General features: G+C 40.0%; 1 protein-coding gene across 3 annotated transcripts in view; it reads right to left on the bottom strand.

Moving 5' to 3' along the window:
- The window catches only part of SPAG1 (sperm associated antigen 1), a 91,484-nt gene that overhangs the window by 34,722 nt on the left and 41,004 nt on the right, over positions 1 to 15,758 (bottom strand). For all 3 annotated transcript variants that reach the window (XM_044743895.2, XM_070481403.1, XM_070481404.1), the window contains 3 exons: positions 6,505 to 6,885; positions 6,042 to 6,141; positions 700 to 852 (listed from right to left, as the gene is read on the bottom strand). In XM_044743895.2, coding sequence (XP_044599830.2) covers positions 700 to 852; positions 6,042 to 6,141; positions 6,505 to 6,885 — 634 coding nt within the window. The remainder of the gene's footprint in view (positions 1 to 699; positions 853 to 6,041; positions 6,142 to 6,504; positions 6,886 to 15,758) is intronic.

Below are 15,758 nucleotides of genomic sequence, written 5' to 3'. Positions count from 1 at the left end.
AACTCTTACCTTCCCACTCTCACTCAGGGGGTAAATAGGTCATAATATAAATTAGATCCAAATTCTTTGCTATTTCACCATTATAAATTAATACTCATCCTAGATGAGTATCTTTTTAAGGGGCATATGACACAAATATCTAGCAGGCTCATCAAGACATCCATTCTCCTGAGAAGAAACAACAGATATGTTTCCAAAGACAGATGTGGAGCCAATGAACATGTGTAAATCCTGTAGGAGAAGAAGATTCAACAGGCAGTTTTCACTACATTTTTGGATCTTGTCCTAGAATTACTATTGATTTATGACATCTCTGAAAACACCTTCCTAACTCCACAGATATTTACAAATAGTAAAGTTAAATTCTGTGCATTTTGAGCAGCACAAAAGAGCTATACCCTGTGCTATAAAAAAAAAGAAAAGAAGAAGAACATTCACTAAACAGTAATAAATGGACCAGGAAACAAATATAAAAGTGCTAGAGGACAACTCAAAATGTATTACGGGATAGTCAGAAATTAAGTTAGAGAGAGAGAAGCATTTGGTTTTGATGGAGTGAAAGAAGGCAATCATTCATTTAAAGTTAATAACTGAGAACACGTCTACACTTTGACATCCTTCCTGAAGGAGGGGAAGAAAAAACATCTAATTCGATTATAAAACAACCAGACCTCAGGTAACTGCCTCAGATTAGCTTACCTGTTAATACTGTCATTTGCTAGCTGGATTCCGCAGTCTATTTGCAACACTGTTTTATAATCCACATAAGCTTTCCGATACTGCTCTAAAGTTTCAAAGGCCATTGCTCGTCGAAGAAGAGGCTTGATAGAGAATGGATGAAGTTCCAGAGCCCTAAAGAAGACGAAAACATTACATGTCATTTGTTTTGAAAATTAGTCTTTAACTTATACTAACTGAATTTATACTATAGCACTGGACTCTCAAACGCACACATATCTGATATTTCATCTTGGGGACCTGGCAACACACCAGAAAGGCAAACCCAGAGTAGCAGAGCAATCAAATCTGCAGCTCCTTCCTTTCTTTTAAACTGGTACCAAAGCCCTCTGGCATTTACTATTCCCTCACTGAACCAGAGCCCCTGGCAGCAGGCAGGGTGCCTCACCCTCCCCAATGCCCTAACGGAGCCCACCATGGCGCCAGGCGCAGAGCAGGCTTTCAAGAGATTCCTGTTATTGACAGATTAAAAGGAAAATTTTTATTTGCACCTATATATTTATATTTAACAGCCAGCCCGGGTGGTCTAGTGGTTAAGATTCAGTGCTCTCACCTCAGTGGCCTGGGTTCGTTTGCCAGTCAGGGAACTACACCACCAGTCTGTTGGTTGTCATGCTCTGGTGGCTGCATGTTGCTGTGATGCTGAAAGCTATGCCACCAGTATAGCAAATACCAGCAGGGTCACCCAGAGTGGACAGGTTTCAGTGGAGCTTCCAGACTAAGACAGACTAGGAGGAAGGACCTGGCCACCCATTTCTGAAAAAAATTGGCGAGGAAAACTCTATGACTAGCAGCAGACATCCACCTGATACAGCACCGGAAGGTGAGAGGATGGTGCAAGAAGACCCGGCAGGGTTCCGCTCTGCTGTACACAGGGTCGCTAGGAGTTGGAATTGACCCAATGGCACTAGCAACAATGTATATAATAGAGCACTTTAGCACAGAACCATACAAACTTACGGCACATTTTGAAAATCAGCTCTCTAAAACTTAATACAGTTTATCATGGTTTACTTGCTGCCAAAGGTCTTCAAAAACAGACCACAGGGAATCAAGAAAGCACACAATGATTTCTTGTAAGTCATGAATTTTCATCTTGCACTGTTTAGTTTATGAAGTATTTCCAGCACCACTAGAGGTATTTCAAGGTTATCTTGGTTTTGTCTGAAGTAACTGTTTAAAGCTACTTCACTACTTAATGTTCTTCACTGTATTCTGAAATAAAGCACACAATCGGAAGATCATATTTACGAATGACAACTACTGTGTTTAGTTTTAACAAAATTAACTGAAACTGTAAAGAAGGACTCTGTGCAGAGATGCTATGAAGAGCCTACCTCTCTGTAAGCCACTAATGGATCTGCACCAGACTCTCCACCTTGGGGATCACAGGTTTGCTCTTCTGGTTAACTCAGCTGCAAGCAGTTTACATATCAGATATTTAACTTGCTTCAGGAAAAGCAAGAGGGAGGGCTGCTTTACCTTTTTTTCCAATAGTCTTAGAGATCTGCTATCTATTCGTGTCTACAGTGTGATCCGGCAAGGAGGAAGCTCTGAGAACATTTGCTACGTGCTAGTCACTGCAGACTTTCTCATCTAATCTCACAATGAGCCTGCAAGGTAAATATTAATTTGTTCATTTTGCAGGTGAAGAAATGGAGAGATGCATGGAGCAATCTGCCCACGTCAGTTCTTTCTAATTTAAGCTTCAGGAAGGCAAGGACCTTGCCTACCCTGAGCACCACTACATTCCCAGTGCCTAGATCAACACTGGGGCCTCGAGAGGCCCTCAGCAAGCACCTCCCAAAGGAACATTCAGAGGTTCAGGCACGCTTTCTACCACAAACACACAAAAGACACTCCAAATTAGGGACCTCGGACTCCTTCACAATCCCCCACGTTTTACAGATACTCAACTGCACACGTGGGTGTGCTCCTGAAATCTGAAGTTGTTCTAGAAACGTTATTAAACCTAGTAAGCTTTGCCTTTCTAATAATAAAATAAGTAAAATAAAAATAACCAATTTTGCTCTGGCTAGGTGATAGGATTACGGGTAATTTTAATGGCCTCCTTTTTGCTGTAGTGGGTTTAAAATTTTTTCTATAATAGCTATGTGTTACTTTTGTACCAGTAAAGGTTATTTAAAAAATAAAATTAAAATCAAGTAAAAACAAACTCTAGAAAACAGATCTCTAGGCAAGAGGATCTATCACTTGTACCACTGCCTTCAATCTAGCTTAGTTTAATGCTTAGGGGATATTAACGACGTGAATAGAAATTAGAAATTAGAAATGTACAAATAAGTCACAGCCACATGACTATCCCCATTTCACCAGACATCCAATGCCTAAGGCACTATTTATCCACTTAAGATAGACCTGAGGTAGGCATGGAATCTAAAACTGAGTGAGACGGTGTGTTTAATTTTTCGCATTCCCCAGCCTAGTATATGCAAGGCTTTTTCTCTTTAACCACAATCCTGAAAATGAATATGAGCTTATAAATGGAAATTCCACTAAGGAGGAAAAAAAAAGCATTCATTCATAAAAACAAGCAAACACACAGAACTTTTAAACCAGAACTTACAAAAGTTTGACTATTCAAGTTAACACAGTTAAGACCCGAGAGAGTCTTCTAATTCCACAATGTGAGAGAGCAGCAAAGATGAGCAAAAGCAGAGAATTACTAGGCAACGTTCATTAGTATCAAGTCTGCCAAAAGATCCTCAATAGAAAGTCACCGAAAGGTTTTTGCTGTGGTATACTTAACCCAAAAAGGTACTCTGACAGATGGGAAAACTGAAGAGTCTTTGAGCTGAGAAACAATTACCAGAATAAGAAGCAATTTCTAGAATAACGGTTTTAAACTTTTGCTTGGGCATCATAACGCTGTTTCATGTTTCACCCAGAAGCCTAGAAACATGGAGACACTGTGGTAAGGACAGGGGCAGGGCTGGGAGACCCTGAGCCCCTCAGACACTCTTTACACTCCCAGCAGCGATCTCCTGACACATCCCAGGAAAACACCTCAGAGGAGTGCCCCACCGTAGGCCCTAGGAATTTAGACACTAAAAATCAAATACTTTTTCCCAAAAACGCATAAAAAGTTATTTTCATAAGTAAATCCATGAAGGTTATTTCACAGGTTCCCATCTCCCCCTTATTTAAAATTTTGCCCCCATGAGTTTTCCTTTTTCAATGTTTGACTCTTGTTAACATTCAGAACACATGAATAAAGGCTCATGGAACACAAAACAACTCTCCAAGGAACAAAGATGATGAAGTGAAAAACTAAAAAACAGGCTTCCTTTAAAATGTATGCAATCTTTTTGAGGTGAAGAGAAAATACAGTCATATTTCTGCTAATAAATGATGCCTAGTTCACAGAGATTTAAACACATGCATATTTCAACATGTTCACAAAAGCAAATCATGGTTTCTCCGGCAATAAAATGAGACTGAGAATCACTGCTTCGGAGTAAAATCACCCCATGCCCCTTATGCTAGGACTCATATGCCAGGGACCAAATAAGACATCTGAGTAGGCTGGTCTCGAGGGAGGTCAGCAGGGACCAGCAGAGCCAGATTCCTCGGCCTAGAACACAGCTGTCATCTAAGCACACCTTACCGAAACCACTGCCCACTCCTCCCCCACAGACCATCCCCTGCTCTCCCCAGGATAAACCTCCATTCTAGCTTCCCTGGACACCAAGCTAGAGTCCCATCTTTGACTGCACAACACACTTTAGCAAGAAAATGCCTGCCACCCTAAACAATCTCACTTAAGGACAAATTGAGTCCACTGTTTTGAGTAGCCCTAACCGTAGGGGTCCCAAGTTTTAACCAAGGAGTTCTGAACTTGCTCACTGTAGGAAGACCTAAGACAAGTCTGAAGGGTAATGTATTAGCAACAGACACTTGAGCTGAAAGGTTCTTGGCTGCAAATGACAACATGACTGACATTCTGCAAATTCACATGGTCTTATTTGTTAGCTATGGGCAGTGGAAAATGTTTAACAACCAGCTCTCCTGGGAAAAAAGCCCAGATTTGTGGCATTTGCCAATTTTCATGATGAACTCGAACCACTGCAGATCTCAAGCTACCAACTTGACTTCAACTGGCTCACAAAAATCCTGAAAATGTAACAAGTAGCTAGTGTGAGCTAGTACAACAGTGGATAGGATCTAAAGACGGACCAAAGGGAATATAAGTATTATTCATTTTAAATTTGAATATGAAAAATTCGCAAAAAATCCAAGCACCTCAGGGCCTTCTTTTTAAAGTGTACACACAGATAGTAGGAAGTGTTTACCCATATCAATATACTGACACCACCAATGAAAAAAAAAAATAAATTGTTCACCTTATAATCAAAGGTTTCACATAAGTTACTGTCCAAACCAGGGCTTCTGAGTCTGAAAGAGGGTGATTTTAATAATTATACCACACAACAGGAGTAAACCAAGACTGTGAATGTCAAACTAGGACATACAACTTATCTTTTTAGATGCACTAATAGAAGCTTCTTTCTAAACAGCTCCTGAAGCAGGCTTATTACTTAATGGTTAAAGAACACAATACTTTTTATTCATGTAAATATATTCCTCCATCTCAGCATGTAACTTGTTGAGTACCATGGCTGACTGTCGTGCTTGAGGGATGCAAAGCTGGGTAAAACATGGTTCCTGACCTCGCAGAGCTTAAAATCCAATGTAGTGAATGACACAAGTACCTACAGGTGTGACTGTGACAGTGCAAGTGTTACAGACCTGCTAATGACCAGGGGGCCTGAGGTGACCAGGAAGATAGAGGAGAGGGCAGCTGAGCAGGGATTTCAGAAGCAAAGTTCTGCAGAGGGCATTACAGACAGCGGACCAAATGGGAGCAGAAAGCTTTTGGGGGCAATGTGGTGACAGAGGAGTTTATAATTATCGAGCCCCTGAACTGCAGTTTGAAACAGTCTGAACAAAATAATGCTTCAGGAAAAGTTGTTCTGATGCCGCTGTGGATGGGAGGAGGCAGACAGACTAGGCAGAAGGCTTCTCCAGAGTCAAGGATTGATGCGAAGAGCATGCATTAAGGTGGTAGCCGCAGAAATGAAAAATGTTTGCACAATCTTCTGTACCTGTCTTCATATGTGAAGGAGAAGAATTTACGATTTTTATGTATTAATCAATTCACATACCTTAGAACTGCCTTAAGAAATGAGACTTTTAGGCAGAAAATTCAGGATATTAAATACTGCACTCATCACAATGAAATGCTAACAGTCCCTTCTCAAACCTGAACACAGGCAGTTTACCTGTCACAATCTTGAATGCAGCCACTGCAGTTTCCTTCTTTTAGGTAACACGCTGCTCTATTTGAATATAAGACACTTAGATCATCTGCACTTCCACTTCCTAAAATCACATTGAATTAAATACAGTTAAAATCCATTAGCAAAATCACAGTGCATCAGAATTAGAAGACAAATGAGGTCTCCAGGGGCAGTGCAGTCCTACAGACTGCTGATAACAGAGCTCCAAGGAGCTGGCTGTGGCCGCACTGCCCGGAGGGAAAGCCCATATGGGACAGATGCAAACCTGCCCCGCCCGGGCACATGCTACACATTCCAAGGGACTGCTCACGGAGGTCAGGTCACACATCGCCCTCGCTCACCAGGAAGGAATGTACAGACGCAAATGGCTGTCATTCAGGAGGTGCCTGCGCTCCCCAGCGGAGGCCCTTTTGAGCCCGGGGCCCCCGAGGCGCAGCTCACCCACCTGCAGGCTCCAGCTGCGCGATCGCCGCCGAGTACCGGAGGGCCGCCTCGGCGAACTGCCCGCTCTGGAACAGCTCGTTGCCCTGGCTCTTCAGGCCGGCAGGGCCGACCGGGGCGGCGGGAGCGGGTGGCGGCACTCCGGGGCCGGGGCCGGAGGCGGAGGGCGCGTCGGCCGCGGCGGGGTCCCCGGCGTCCCGCCCGCTGCCCGGGGGCCCGTTGGCGCCACCCGCCGGCACCCGCCCCCGTCGGCCCCGCTTGTCCGCGCCGGCCCCTGGCGCCCGGCCCCGCCCCGGCGCGCCCCTCTCCGGCCGCTTGCTGCCCTCGCTTTTGCCGGTCAGCTTCTTCTGGATATTGCCCATGGCTCCCGCCGGCTCGGCGGCCTCTGTGGGAAGTGGATGCGGGAAGTGAGGGTTTGCATCATCAGGAGAAACTACCGCGGATGCCGCGGGGGTGCCCGGCGCGGAGGCGCGCTCGCCGGGGAGGCCGGGCTGGCACCGCCCCTCGGGGCCGCCCCTCCAGGCGCGCGTGCGCCCTGAGGGTGTACCGCGGCGGCAGCGCGCTCCCGAGCCCGCGGCTGCCTCAGCTCCGGACAGAAGCCGACCTCGAACCTAACTCTTTAAACGCTGAAGAACTTGTGACGTGAACACTGGCATTTCAAAATCATTCCCTTCATCAAAGCATTATGTGCCGAGGCAGATCTTACAAAATAGGTACTTTTCCTCTATTTACTATTCATGATTGAATGAATGGAGTTACTAAAACTTGAATACAATAATTGCACCCAAGGTTAGGGTACCGTTTCCTTATTTTAAAGGATTGGGAGAAAAAGATCATTTGAAAGAAAAATAAAGTCCAAGTGATTTTTAAGTCATTTTAAAGTGAATTTAGCAAAAAAGTCACATAAAACAAGCACCTAATTTTTGAGCTTAAAGTGACCCTTAAAAAGACTATTCCTTTGATCTTGATTCAAAGATTTCATGTATTAAACCTTTAATAATTGATTATCGAATCTATTTTAAAACATAAAAATGATGCATAAATATTTCATTGATGGGTGTCTTATCAATATTTAAAACAAAGCAATTCATCATTTCAAAGCACTGTTACAAAGTACTTAAATACTACAGAGACTTCTAAGCTTTTTTTAGCAATCTAATCTGATTCTTAATGGGTATTTTTTCCATTCTGTTTCATGAATGGTAAAGCCAGGATGTGAAGCACAGAGAGGGAGGGAACAGAAAACCTCAAATACTTAAATGAAAATCAGTGGATAGTCACCATAAGGCAAGCCCTAAGTATAAAAACACTATTTAGTAAATACAGTTTCCTATACAGTGGAATAACATCCAATTTTCTATCACTAACCAAAAGGGGCTTAATTATTAAAGCAATTAAAAGATCTTGTTATAGCAGTAAGTTCCCAGATTGGACCAGTAGGATTCCTGGAGCAAGGTGGCAGTCCTCCTCATCTGGTATCTGCTACTCAAGTCCCCACCCAGTAGAAAAATGCATGGAGCATAAGTCAGCGTCAGCAGAAACAATGGACAACTTAGTATTATTGTCCATTCCCTTGTGCGTCATCCCTCCATGTCTGACCAATACTATTACTAAATAGTATTGTTTTTTTAGAACTTAATATGGGTCAAGACATTTACATATATTATCATTTTCTATTATCATTAATCTTTATACCAAGTATTATCATATCCAATTTACAAATGAGGCAACAGAGACACAAGGAAGAAGCTAAGAAATTCGCTCAAGCAGAGAGCTAGAAACCAGCATAACTGGGATTCCAGTGAAATGAACTGAATGCAAAGCCGCACCTCTTTCCTTAAGATTGAAATGTCTCTGGACAACTCTGCCAATCTCTGCAAAGAAAGGTAAGCAGAGGCCAGAACATGAAAGACCTGTGAGTCCTGTTGGGTACTGCACTACCTGTGGGACATTCCAGAGGAGTTGTTCAGGAGGTGGCTCCAAATGTAGATCAGAAGAGTGGCATTATCTAGAGACACTGACTTAGGAGTTGCTGGCATATAAAGGATCATCAAGGTTTGGATGTGGATGGGGTCACTCACATCTTCCAAAGGATCCCTGAGAAATACTAACACTTAAATAATGATCATAGGAAGAATCTCCTGTGGAGATGAAGGAGTATGTAGAAATAGATTCTGCCTCAGAAACCAAGAAGAAAGAGTATTTCATTCAGGGAGAAAGGAGTCAACATTAACAAATATCAAAAGAGGGAATGGTCAACAGTGTCAACTGCCTAAGGACTAAAGGGAACCATTAGATCTAAAGACCACAAGGACTTCAGTAGCCTTGGGTGGGGTAGTTTGGGTAGTTGGTGGATACAAAAATCCTCAACAAAATACTAGCAAACTGAATCCAACAGCGTATTAAAAGGATTATACATCACGACTAAGTGGGATTTATCTCAAGAATGGAAGAGTAGTTCAACAGCAGAAAATCTGTCTATACAACACACCACATTAATAGAACAAGGGAGAAAACCACATGATCAAATCTGACACTGAAAAGGCATTTGACAAAATCCAACACCCTTTCATGATAAAAACACTAGGATAAGAATTAGGAACAGGGGCCAGCTCCATGGCCGAGTGATTAAGTTCATGCACTCCACTTTGGTGGCCCATGGTTTTGCCAGTTTGGATCTTGGGCACAGACCTAGCACTGCTCATCAAGCCATGCTGAGGTGGCATCCCACACAGCAGAACTAGAAGGACCCACAGCTAAAATATACAACTATGTACTGGGAAGCTTTGGGGAGAAGAAGGAAAAATAAAATAAAATAAAAAATAAATGTTTTTTAAAAACCCCAGGAACAGAAGTGAAATTTCTCAACCTGATAAAGTAGATTTACAAAAAACTCACAGCGAACATAAAAATCAGGAACAAGACAAGTATGCCGTTTTCCCCACAGCTACTCAGTATTGTACTGGAAGTTGTAGCCTGATCAGTTAGACAAGAAAACAAAATAAAAGGCATCCATACTGGAAAGGAAGAAGTAAAACTATCTCTCTTGGTAGATGAAATTATTATATAGAAAGAGATACATTCTTTGGGATTATAAATATAATATATAAAATATTATAATATATAACATAATATATATAATCCCAAAGAATTGTATATATATATGTGTGTATATATGTTCCCAAAGAATACACACACACACACACAAACCTCTAATAGAGTTAATAAGCAAATTCAGCAAAGTTTCAGGGTACAAGATGAACACACAAAATCAGTTGTTTTTATACACTAGCAACAAACAATCCAAGAGGAAATTACAAAACAATTACATTTACAATAGCATCCAAAGGAATAAAATATTTAGGAATAAATTTAACCAAGGAAGTGAAAGACTTGTATACTGAAAACTACAAAAGATTGCTGAAAGAAATTAAATAAATGGAAATATATCTCTTGATCATGGATAGGAAGACAATGTTAAGATATCAATACTACCCAAAACAATCTACAGATTCAACATAATCCCTGTGAAAATTCCACAGCCTTGTTTGCAGAAATGGAAAAGCTGATCCTCAAATTCATATGGAATAGCAAGAGGCCCAGTATAGCCAAAAGAATCTTGAAAAAGAAGAACAAAATCCAAAGGACTCACACTTCTGATTGCCAAACATACTAAAAGCTACAGTAATCTAACACTGTTGTCCTGACATAAGGACAGACTATAGACCAATGGAATAGAATTGAGAGTCCAGAAATAAACCCTTACATTGGGTTTATTGCCAGTTGTTTTTTGACAAGGGTGCCAAGTCCATTCAATGGGGAAAGAATAGTCTCTTTAAGGAATGGTGTTGGGACAACTGGATTTCCACATGCTCATTAAAAAAAAAGCTAAGTCAGACTCCTTCCTCCTTCAATCAAAATAAATCAATGACCTGGATGTAAAAGCTAAAACCATAAAACTCTTAGAAAAAAACATAGGGGTAAATCTACATGACCTTGGATTTGACAATCAATTTTTCCATATGACACCAAAGGCATAAGCAACAAAAGAAAAAATAGATAAATTGGACTTTGTCAAAATTAAAAAATTTTGTGCATCAAAGGACATTATCAAGAAAGTAAAAAGACAACCCACAAAATGGGAGAAATTATGTGCAAATTGTATATCTGATAAGGGTCTAGTATCTAGAATATATAAAGAACATTTACAATGCAACAATAAAAAGATAAATAACCTAATTTTAAAATGGGCAAAGAACTTGAATAAACATTTCTCCAAAGAAGATATACAAATGACTAATACACACATGAAAAGATGGTCAACATAAGTTATTAGGGAAATGCAAATCAAAACCCTAAGGAATTACCACTTGACACCCACTAGGATGGCTATAATCAAAAAGACAAACCATAACAAGTGTTTGCAAGAATGTGGAGAAATTGGAATCCTCATATATCGCTGGTGGAACTACAAAAAGGTGTATCCACTTTGGAAAACAGTCTGGCATTTTCTCAAGAAGTTAAATGTAGTTACCATATAACCCAGCATTCCACTCCTAGGTAAATACCCAAGAAAATAAAAAACATGTTCACACACACACATGCACACACACAAAACTTGCATGTGAATATTCATAGCAGCATTATTCATAATAGCCAAAAAGTGGAAACAAGCCAAACATTTACCAACTGATGAATGGATAAAGAAAATGTGGTATTAGCCATGCAATGGAATATTATTTGTCCGTAAAAAGGAATGAAGTACTAATACATGATGCAACATGGATAAACTTGAAACACTATGCTAAGTGAAAGAAGCCAGACACAAAGGGCCACATATTGTATGATTCCATTTATATGAGATATTCAGAACAGGCAAATCTATAGAGACAGAAAGTAGATTAGTGGTTGCCAGGGGAAGGGGAGATGGGAGTGACTGCTAATGGGTACGGAATTTCTTTTGTGATGATAAAAATGTTCTGGAATTAGACAGGGATGATGGTTGCACAATCTTGTGAATATACTAAAATCCACTGAATCTGAAAAGGATGAATTTTATGATATATGAATTATATCTAAATTTTTAAAAAAGAGTGCTTATTTCATCTTACCCTTGACAACAAATCATACTTTCTTTTTTTTCTACCTTGGCCAATTTGATGGGAGAAAACAATAATCTATATTTAATTTTCATTTTTTCATTAGCAATACAAAATTTATTGATTATTTAGTTTCTTCATGAGTGATTTATTCGTTCATATGCTTTGTTCATGTTGGTACTGGGCTCTTTAACGTCTTCTTATTGTTTCATAAAAGCTCTTCATATTATAAGGTTATCGACTTGACATTTTTCCTAGTTTGTCATTTGCCTTTTTATTTTTTTATGGCATCTGACTTATACAGGTATTTCATTTTTACATAATCATTCACCTTTCTGTTTATGAGTTTGTCTGTTGTTTTAACTCTTTGAAATCCCCACCCTTCCACCCTCCTGATCCTGCCAATTCTAGGAAAAGAGAAATATTTTTCTATATTTTATTCTTCTTTTTGTGAGTGACTGTTTCTTTTCTTATATTTCATTTTCAGGTGGGGAATAAGCAACAGTACTACAAGGGAGCTAGACAGTTCTTTCCCTCTGATTACTGCTCACAGACTCTGCAGGGAGACAATAAATACCAAAGTCTCTGACAGCTACAGTTGTGTGAGGACAGCTACTTCTAAATGGGGAGTTTCTGAGAAAGCCATGGACTCAAATCCCCAGATCTAATCAGCCTGGCAAATAGGCAGGTATTTCTTCATACTAGTCCTGAGAAGGACAGGTGAGAAAGCTCTTTTTACAAGTTATCTCACAATAGAACTGGGCAAAGGTGAGCATAAGATAGTTCTGTTGGTTTTACTTCATTTTAAAAGGACTACTTCTGAGCATCCAGCAATTTATTCTACCTAATCTTGATTGGCTTTCCTGATAAAAAGGAACTAAGTGTCTTAAAATGTACATTCTTCCTATCAAGATATTTTTGTTTTCTGAATCTTAAGTATTTTTATATAGTCCCTAATCTACAAAATTATTGGGGGGCAGGAATGACAGGATCAGAAATGGTTCTCCTAAAGCTCTGGCTGCCTGCAGAGCAGAAAAGGAATATTGCTTCTCTATGGGACTCACCTAAGGGATAACCACCTAACTCAGAGAGAAACATCTTATCAACCTGTTAAATGATATTACACTATCACAATCCTGACTCAGATTTCTAATCACAGAAGTAGTATTACTGATTTTTTAATGATTAACCCTTTCCTGAAGGTTTATCTCTATTTGTAAGGAGGGCCTTTTAGTATCTTCCCCCCACCCAGCTTTATTGAGATATAATTGATAAACAACATTGTGTAACTTTAAGGTATACGATGTGATGATTTGATACATATATATATATTGCAAAATTATTACCACAATAAGGTTACTTAACGCATCCATCACCTCATATAACTACTTTTTTTTTGTAGTGAGAACATTAAAGATCTACTCTCTTAGCAACTTTCAAGTATATATTGCAATATTGTTAACTGTAGTCACAATGCTGTATATTAGATCCCCAGAACTTATCTTACAACTCGAAGTTTGTACCCTTTATTCAATCAACTTCCCCCCAATACCCTCCTCCCCTAGTCCCTGGCAACCACCATTCAACTCTCTATGAGTTTGTCTTTTTTTAGATTCCACACATAAGTGAGATCATATAGTATTTGTCTTTCTCTGACTTATTTCACTTAGCATAATACCCTCAAGATCCATCCATGCTGTCACAAATGGCAGGATTTCCTTTTTTTATGGATGAATAACATTCCATTGTGTGTGTCTATGTATAAGCATGTGTGTATCAGATTTTCTTTATCCATTCATCTGCTGTTGAACACTTAGGTTCTTTCCATGTCTTGGCTATTGGGAATAATGCTGCAATGAACATAGGAGTGCAGATATCTCTTTGAGATACTGCTTTCATTTCTTTTGGATATATGCTCAAAAGTGGGATGGCTGGACTGTGATAGTTCTATTTTTAATTTTTGCGGAACCTCCATACTGTTTTCCATAGCAGCTGTACAATTTACATTTTACATTTTTGAAATGTACATTTTACATTTATATTCACAATTTACATTTCCACCAACAGCGCACAAGCGTTCCCTTTTCTCCACATCTTCACCAATATTTGTTATCTCTTGTCTTTTTGATAAGAGCCATTCTAACAGGCATGAGATGGTATCTCATTGTGGTCTTGATTTTCAGTTCCCTGATGATTAGTGATGTTGAGCACATTTTCATGTATCTGTTGGTCATTTGAATGTCTTCTTTGGAAGTGTCTATTAGGTTCCTCTGCCTATTTTTTAATAAAAAAGGCTTGCATTAGTCTTTAACTCACTTGTTCCTCACCATAGTTTCAGCTTCTGATAAGAGTTCTTGGTACAACGTCAGGGAGCACAAGAATGGACAAACACCAGATTATATCTGTTTCTTTGACAGTGTAGCCTGGCGATGTTCAGCCTGGGTTTTACAGAACCTATACTTTCTTAGTTGGCATCCAGTAACCGCTTTTAAGAGATAGACTTTGGAATCACACCAATTTGGGGCCATATCCTAACCATATGACTTACAACCTGGTAAATCTGGCAAATAATTTAACCTTTCTAAGTTTCCAATCCCTAATCTATAAAAGTATGAATAGTTATAGCTTCCTTGAGGATTAAATAAAATAATCTATGTAAAGCACTTTCTTTCTTTCTTTCTTTTTTTTTTTGAGGAAGATTAGCCCTGAGCTAACTGCTGCCAATCCTCCTCTTTTTGCTGAGGAAGACTGGCCTTGAGCTAACATCCGTGTCCATCTTCCTCTACTTTATATGTGGGATGCCTACCACAGCATGGCTTGCCAAGCAGTGCCATGTCTGCACCCAGGATCCGAACCAGCGAACCCCATGCCGCCAAAGCGGAACGTGCGCAGTTAACCACTTACCACCAGGCCGGCCCCTGTAAAGCACTTTCATAGTTCTTCAAATGTGCTAATCTTTCAAAAAAATAATAATGAGAAGAGCAGTTCTTGTCAAGATAAACACACTCCACCGTGTCTCCCACTGAATAGACTAAAAACCTGGGACGGAATTCACAAAGCAGCTATATGAGGAGACTGAAAAGTAAATGGTAGCAGGCTGACTGGGGAAGGGAACTAGAACTTGAAAGATCACTAAACTAGCAGTGAGCTTCTCATTTTTCTTTCCTCTGATATCTCCTAGCCTGGATCAAAGGCAGTCCAAAACCCAGAACTGCGCACTGAGTGTGCACAGAAAAAGCTGCAGAAGAAATCCTCTATTACTTATCTAAAGCAAAAAGACAGTTGACCTCTATGGAAGAGAGAGTTGGGGAAATCCCCTGTTTCTTGTTTGTTTGTTTTGTTTTTTCATTCTCTCCAATCCCAGCTTCCCGGCAATCCTGCAGCAGTTGCCATGGCAGTAGCAGCCAAGTAGATAACTAAAATTTTGAGGGAGAGGGACTCATCTCTGGCCAGAGAAACTGTGGTCCCAAAAATGTCCCCATTGCTTTTTTCTCTCTCTGTCCTCTTGTTGCCCAGTCCCAGAGACACACAGTCCTGAGAAGTGTGCAGTAGAATGGAGAAATTAAAAGCCTGGCTTTCTAGCCAGAGGAACAGGAAGGAAAATGGTGGGAGCCAGAAAGAGTACAGAAGAATCACAGACACAAGGGAACTCAAGAAAACAAACGCATAAAATTGTGTACAAACTGGCCTTACCCTCTAGGTGATCCATATCATAAATCTGATCCTAAACATCATATTAAAAATTTTGAGAAGTGAATTACAGGGGAAGACCATTGCCCAGACCCTAGCTGGTCATGGGGTGGTGCACAAGTGGGACAGGTACAAATAGCACTGTAGAGGTTTTGAAACTAAACTGACATTAGTACCATAGTCCACAGAAGTCAGGTAGGAAAACTTTTACCCAAACATAACCAGATTGATTAACTGATTTTGTATAAAGTACAAAACTATTTAACAAATGAGGAAGAAAGAAAATCTTAACATTTGGCAAAGGAAAAGACAAGTAACTCCAAACCCTAGGTAACAAGGATATTGTGAATTCTCAAAGACTTTACAGTGGCTGTAATAACCATGCTCCAAGAAATAAAGGCAAATACTCTTGAAAGGAAAAGAAAGATTAAACAGCTTTGCAGAGAAATAGAAGATTAAAAAAAAGAGA

Source organism: Equus asinus, chromosome 12 (genome assembly GCF_041296235.1).
Source record: "Equus asinus isolate D_3611 breed Donkey chromosome 12, EquAss-T2T_v2, whole genome shotgun sequence".
In the NCBI taxonomy this organism is placed as follows: domain Eukaryota; kingdom Metazoa; phylum Chordata; class Mammalia; order Perissodactyla; family Equidae; genus Equus; species Equus asinus.
Note: the sequence above shows the minus strand (reverse complement) of the source record. Positions and strands in the feature narration are given on the sequence as shown.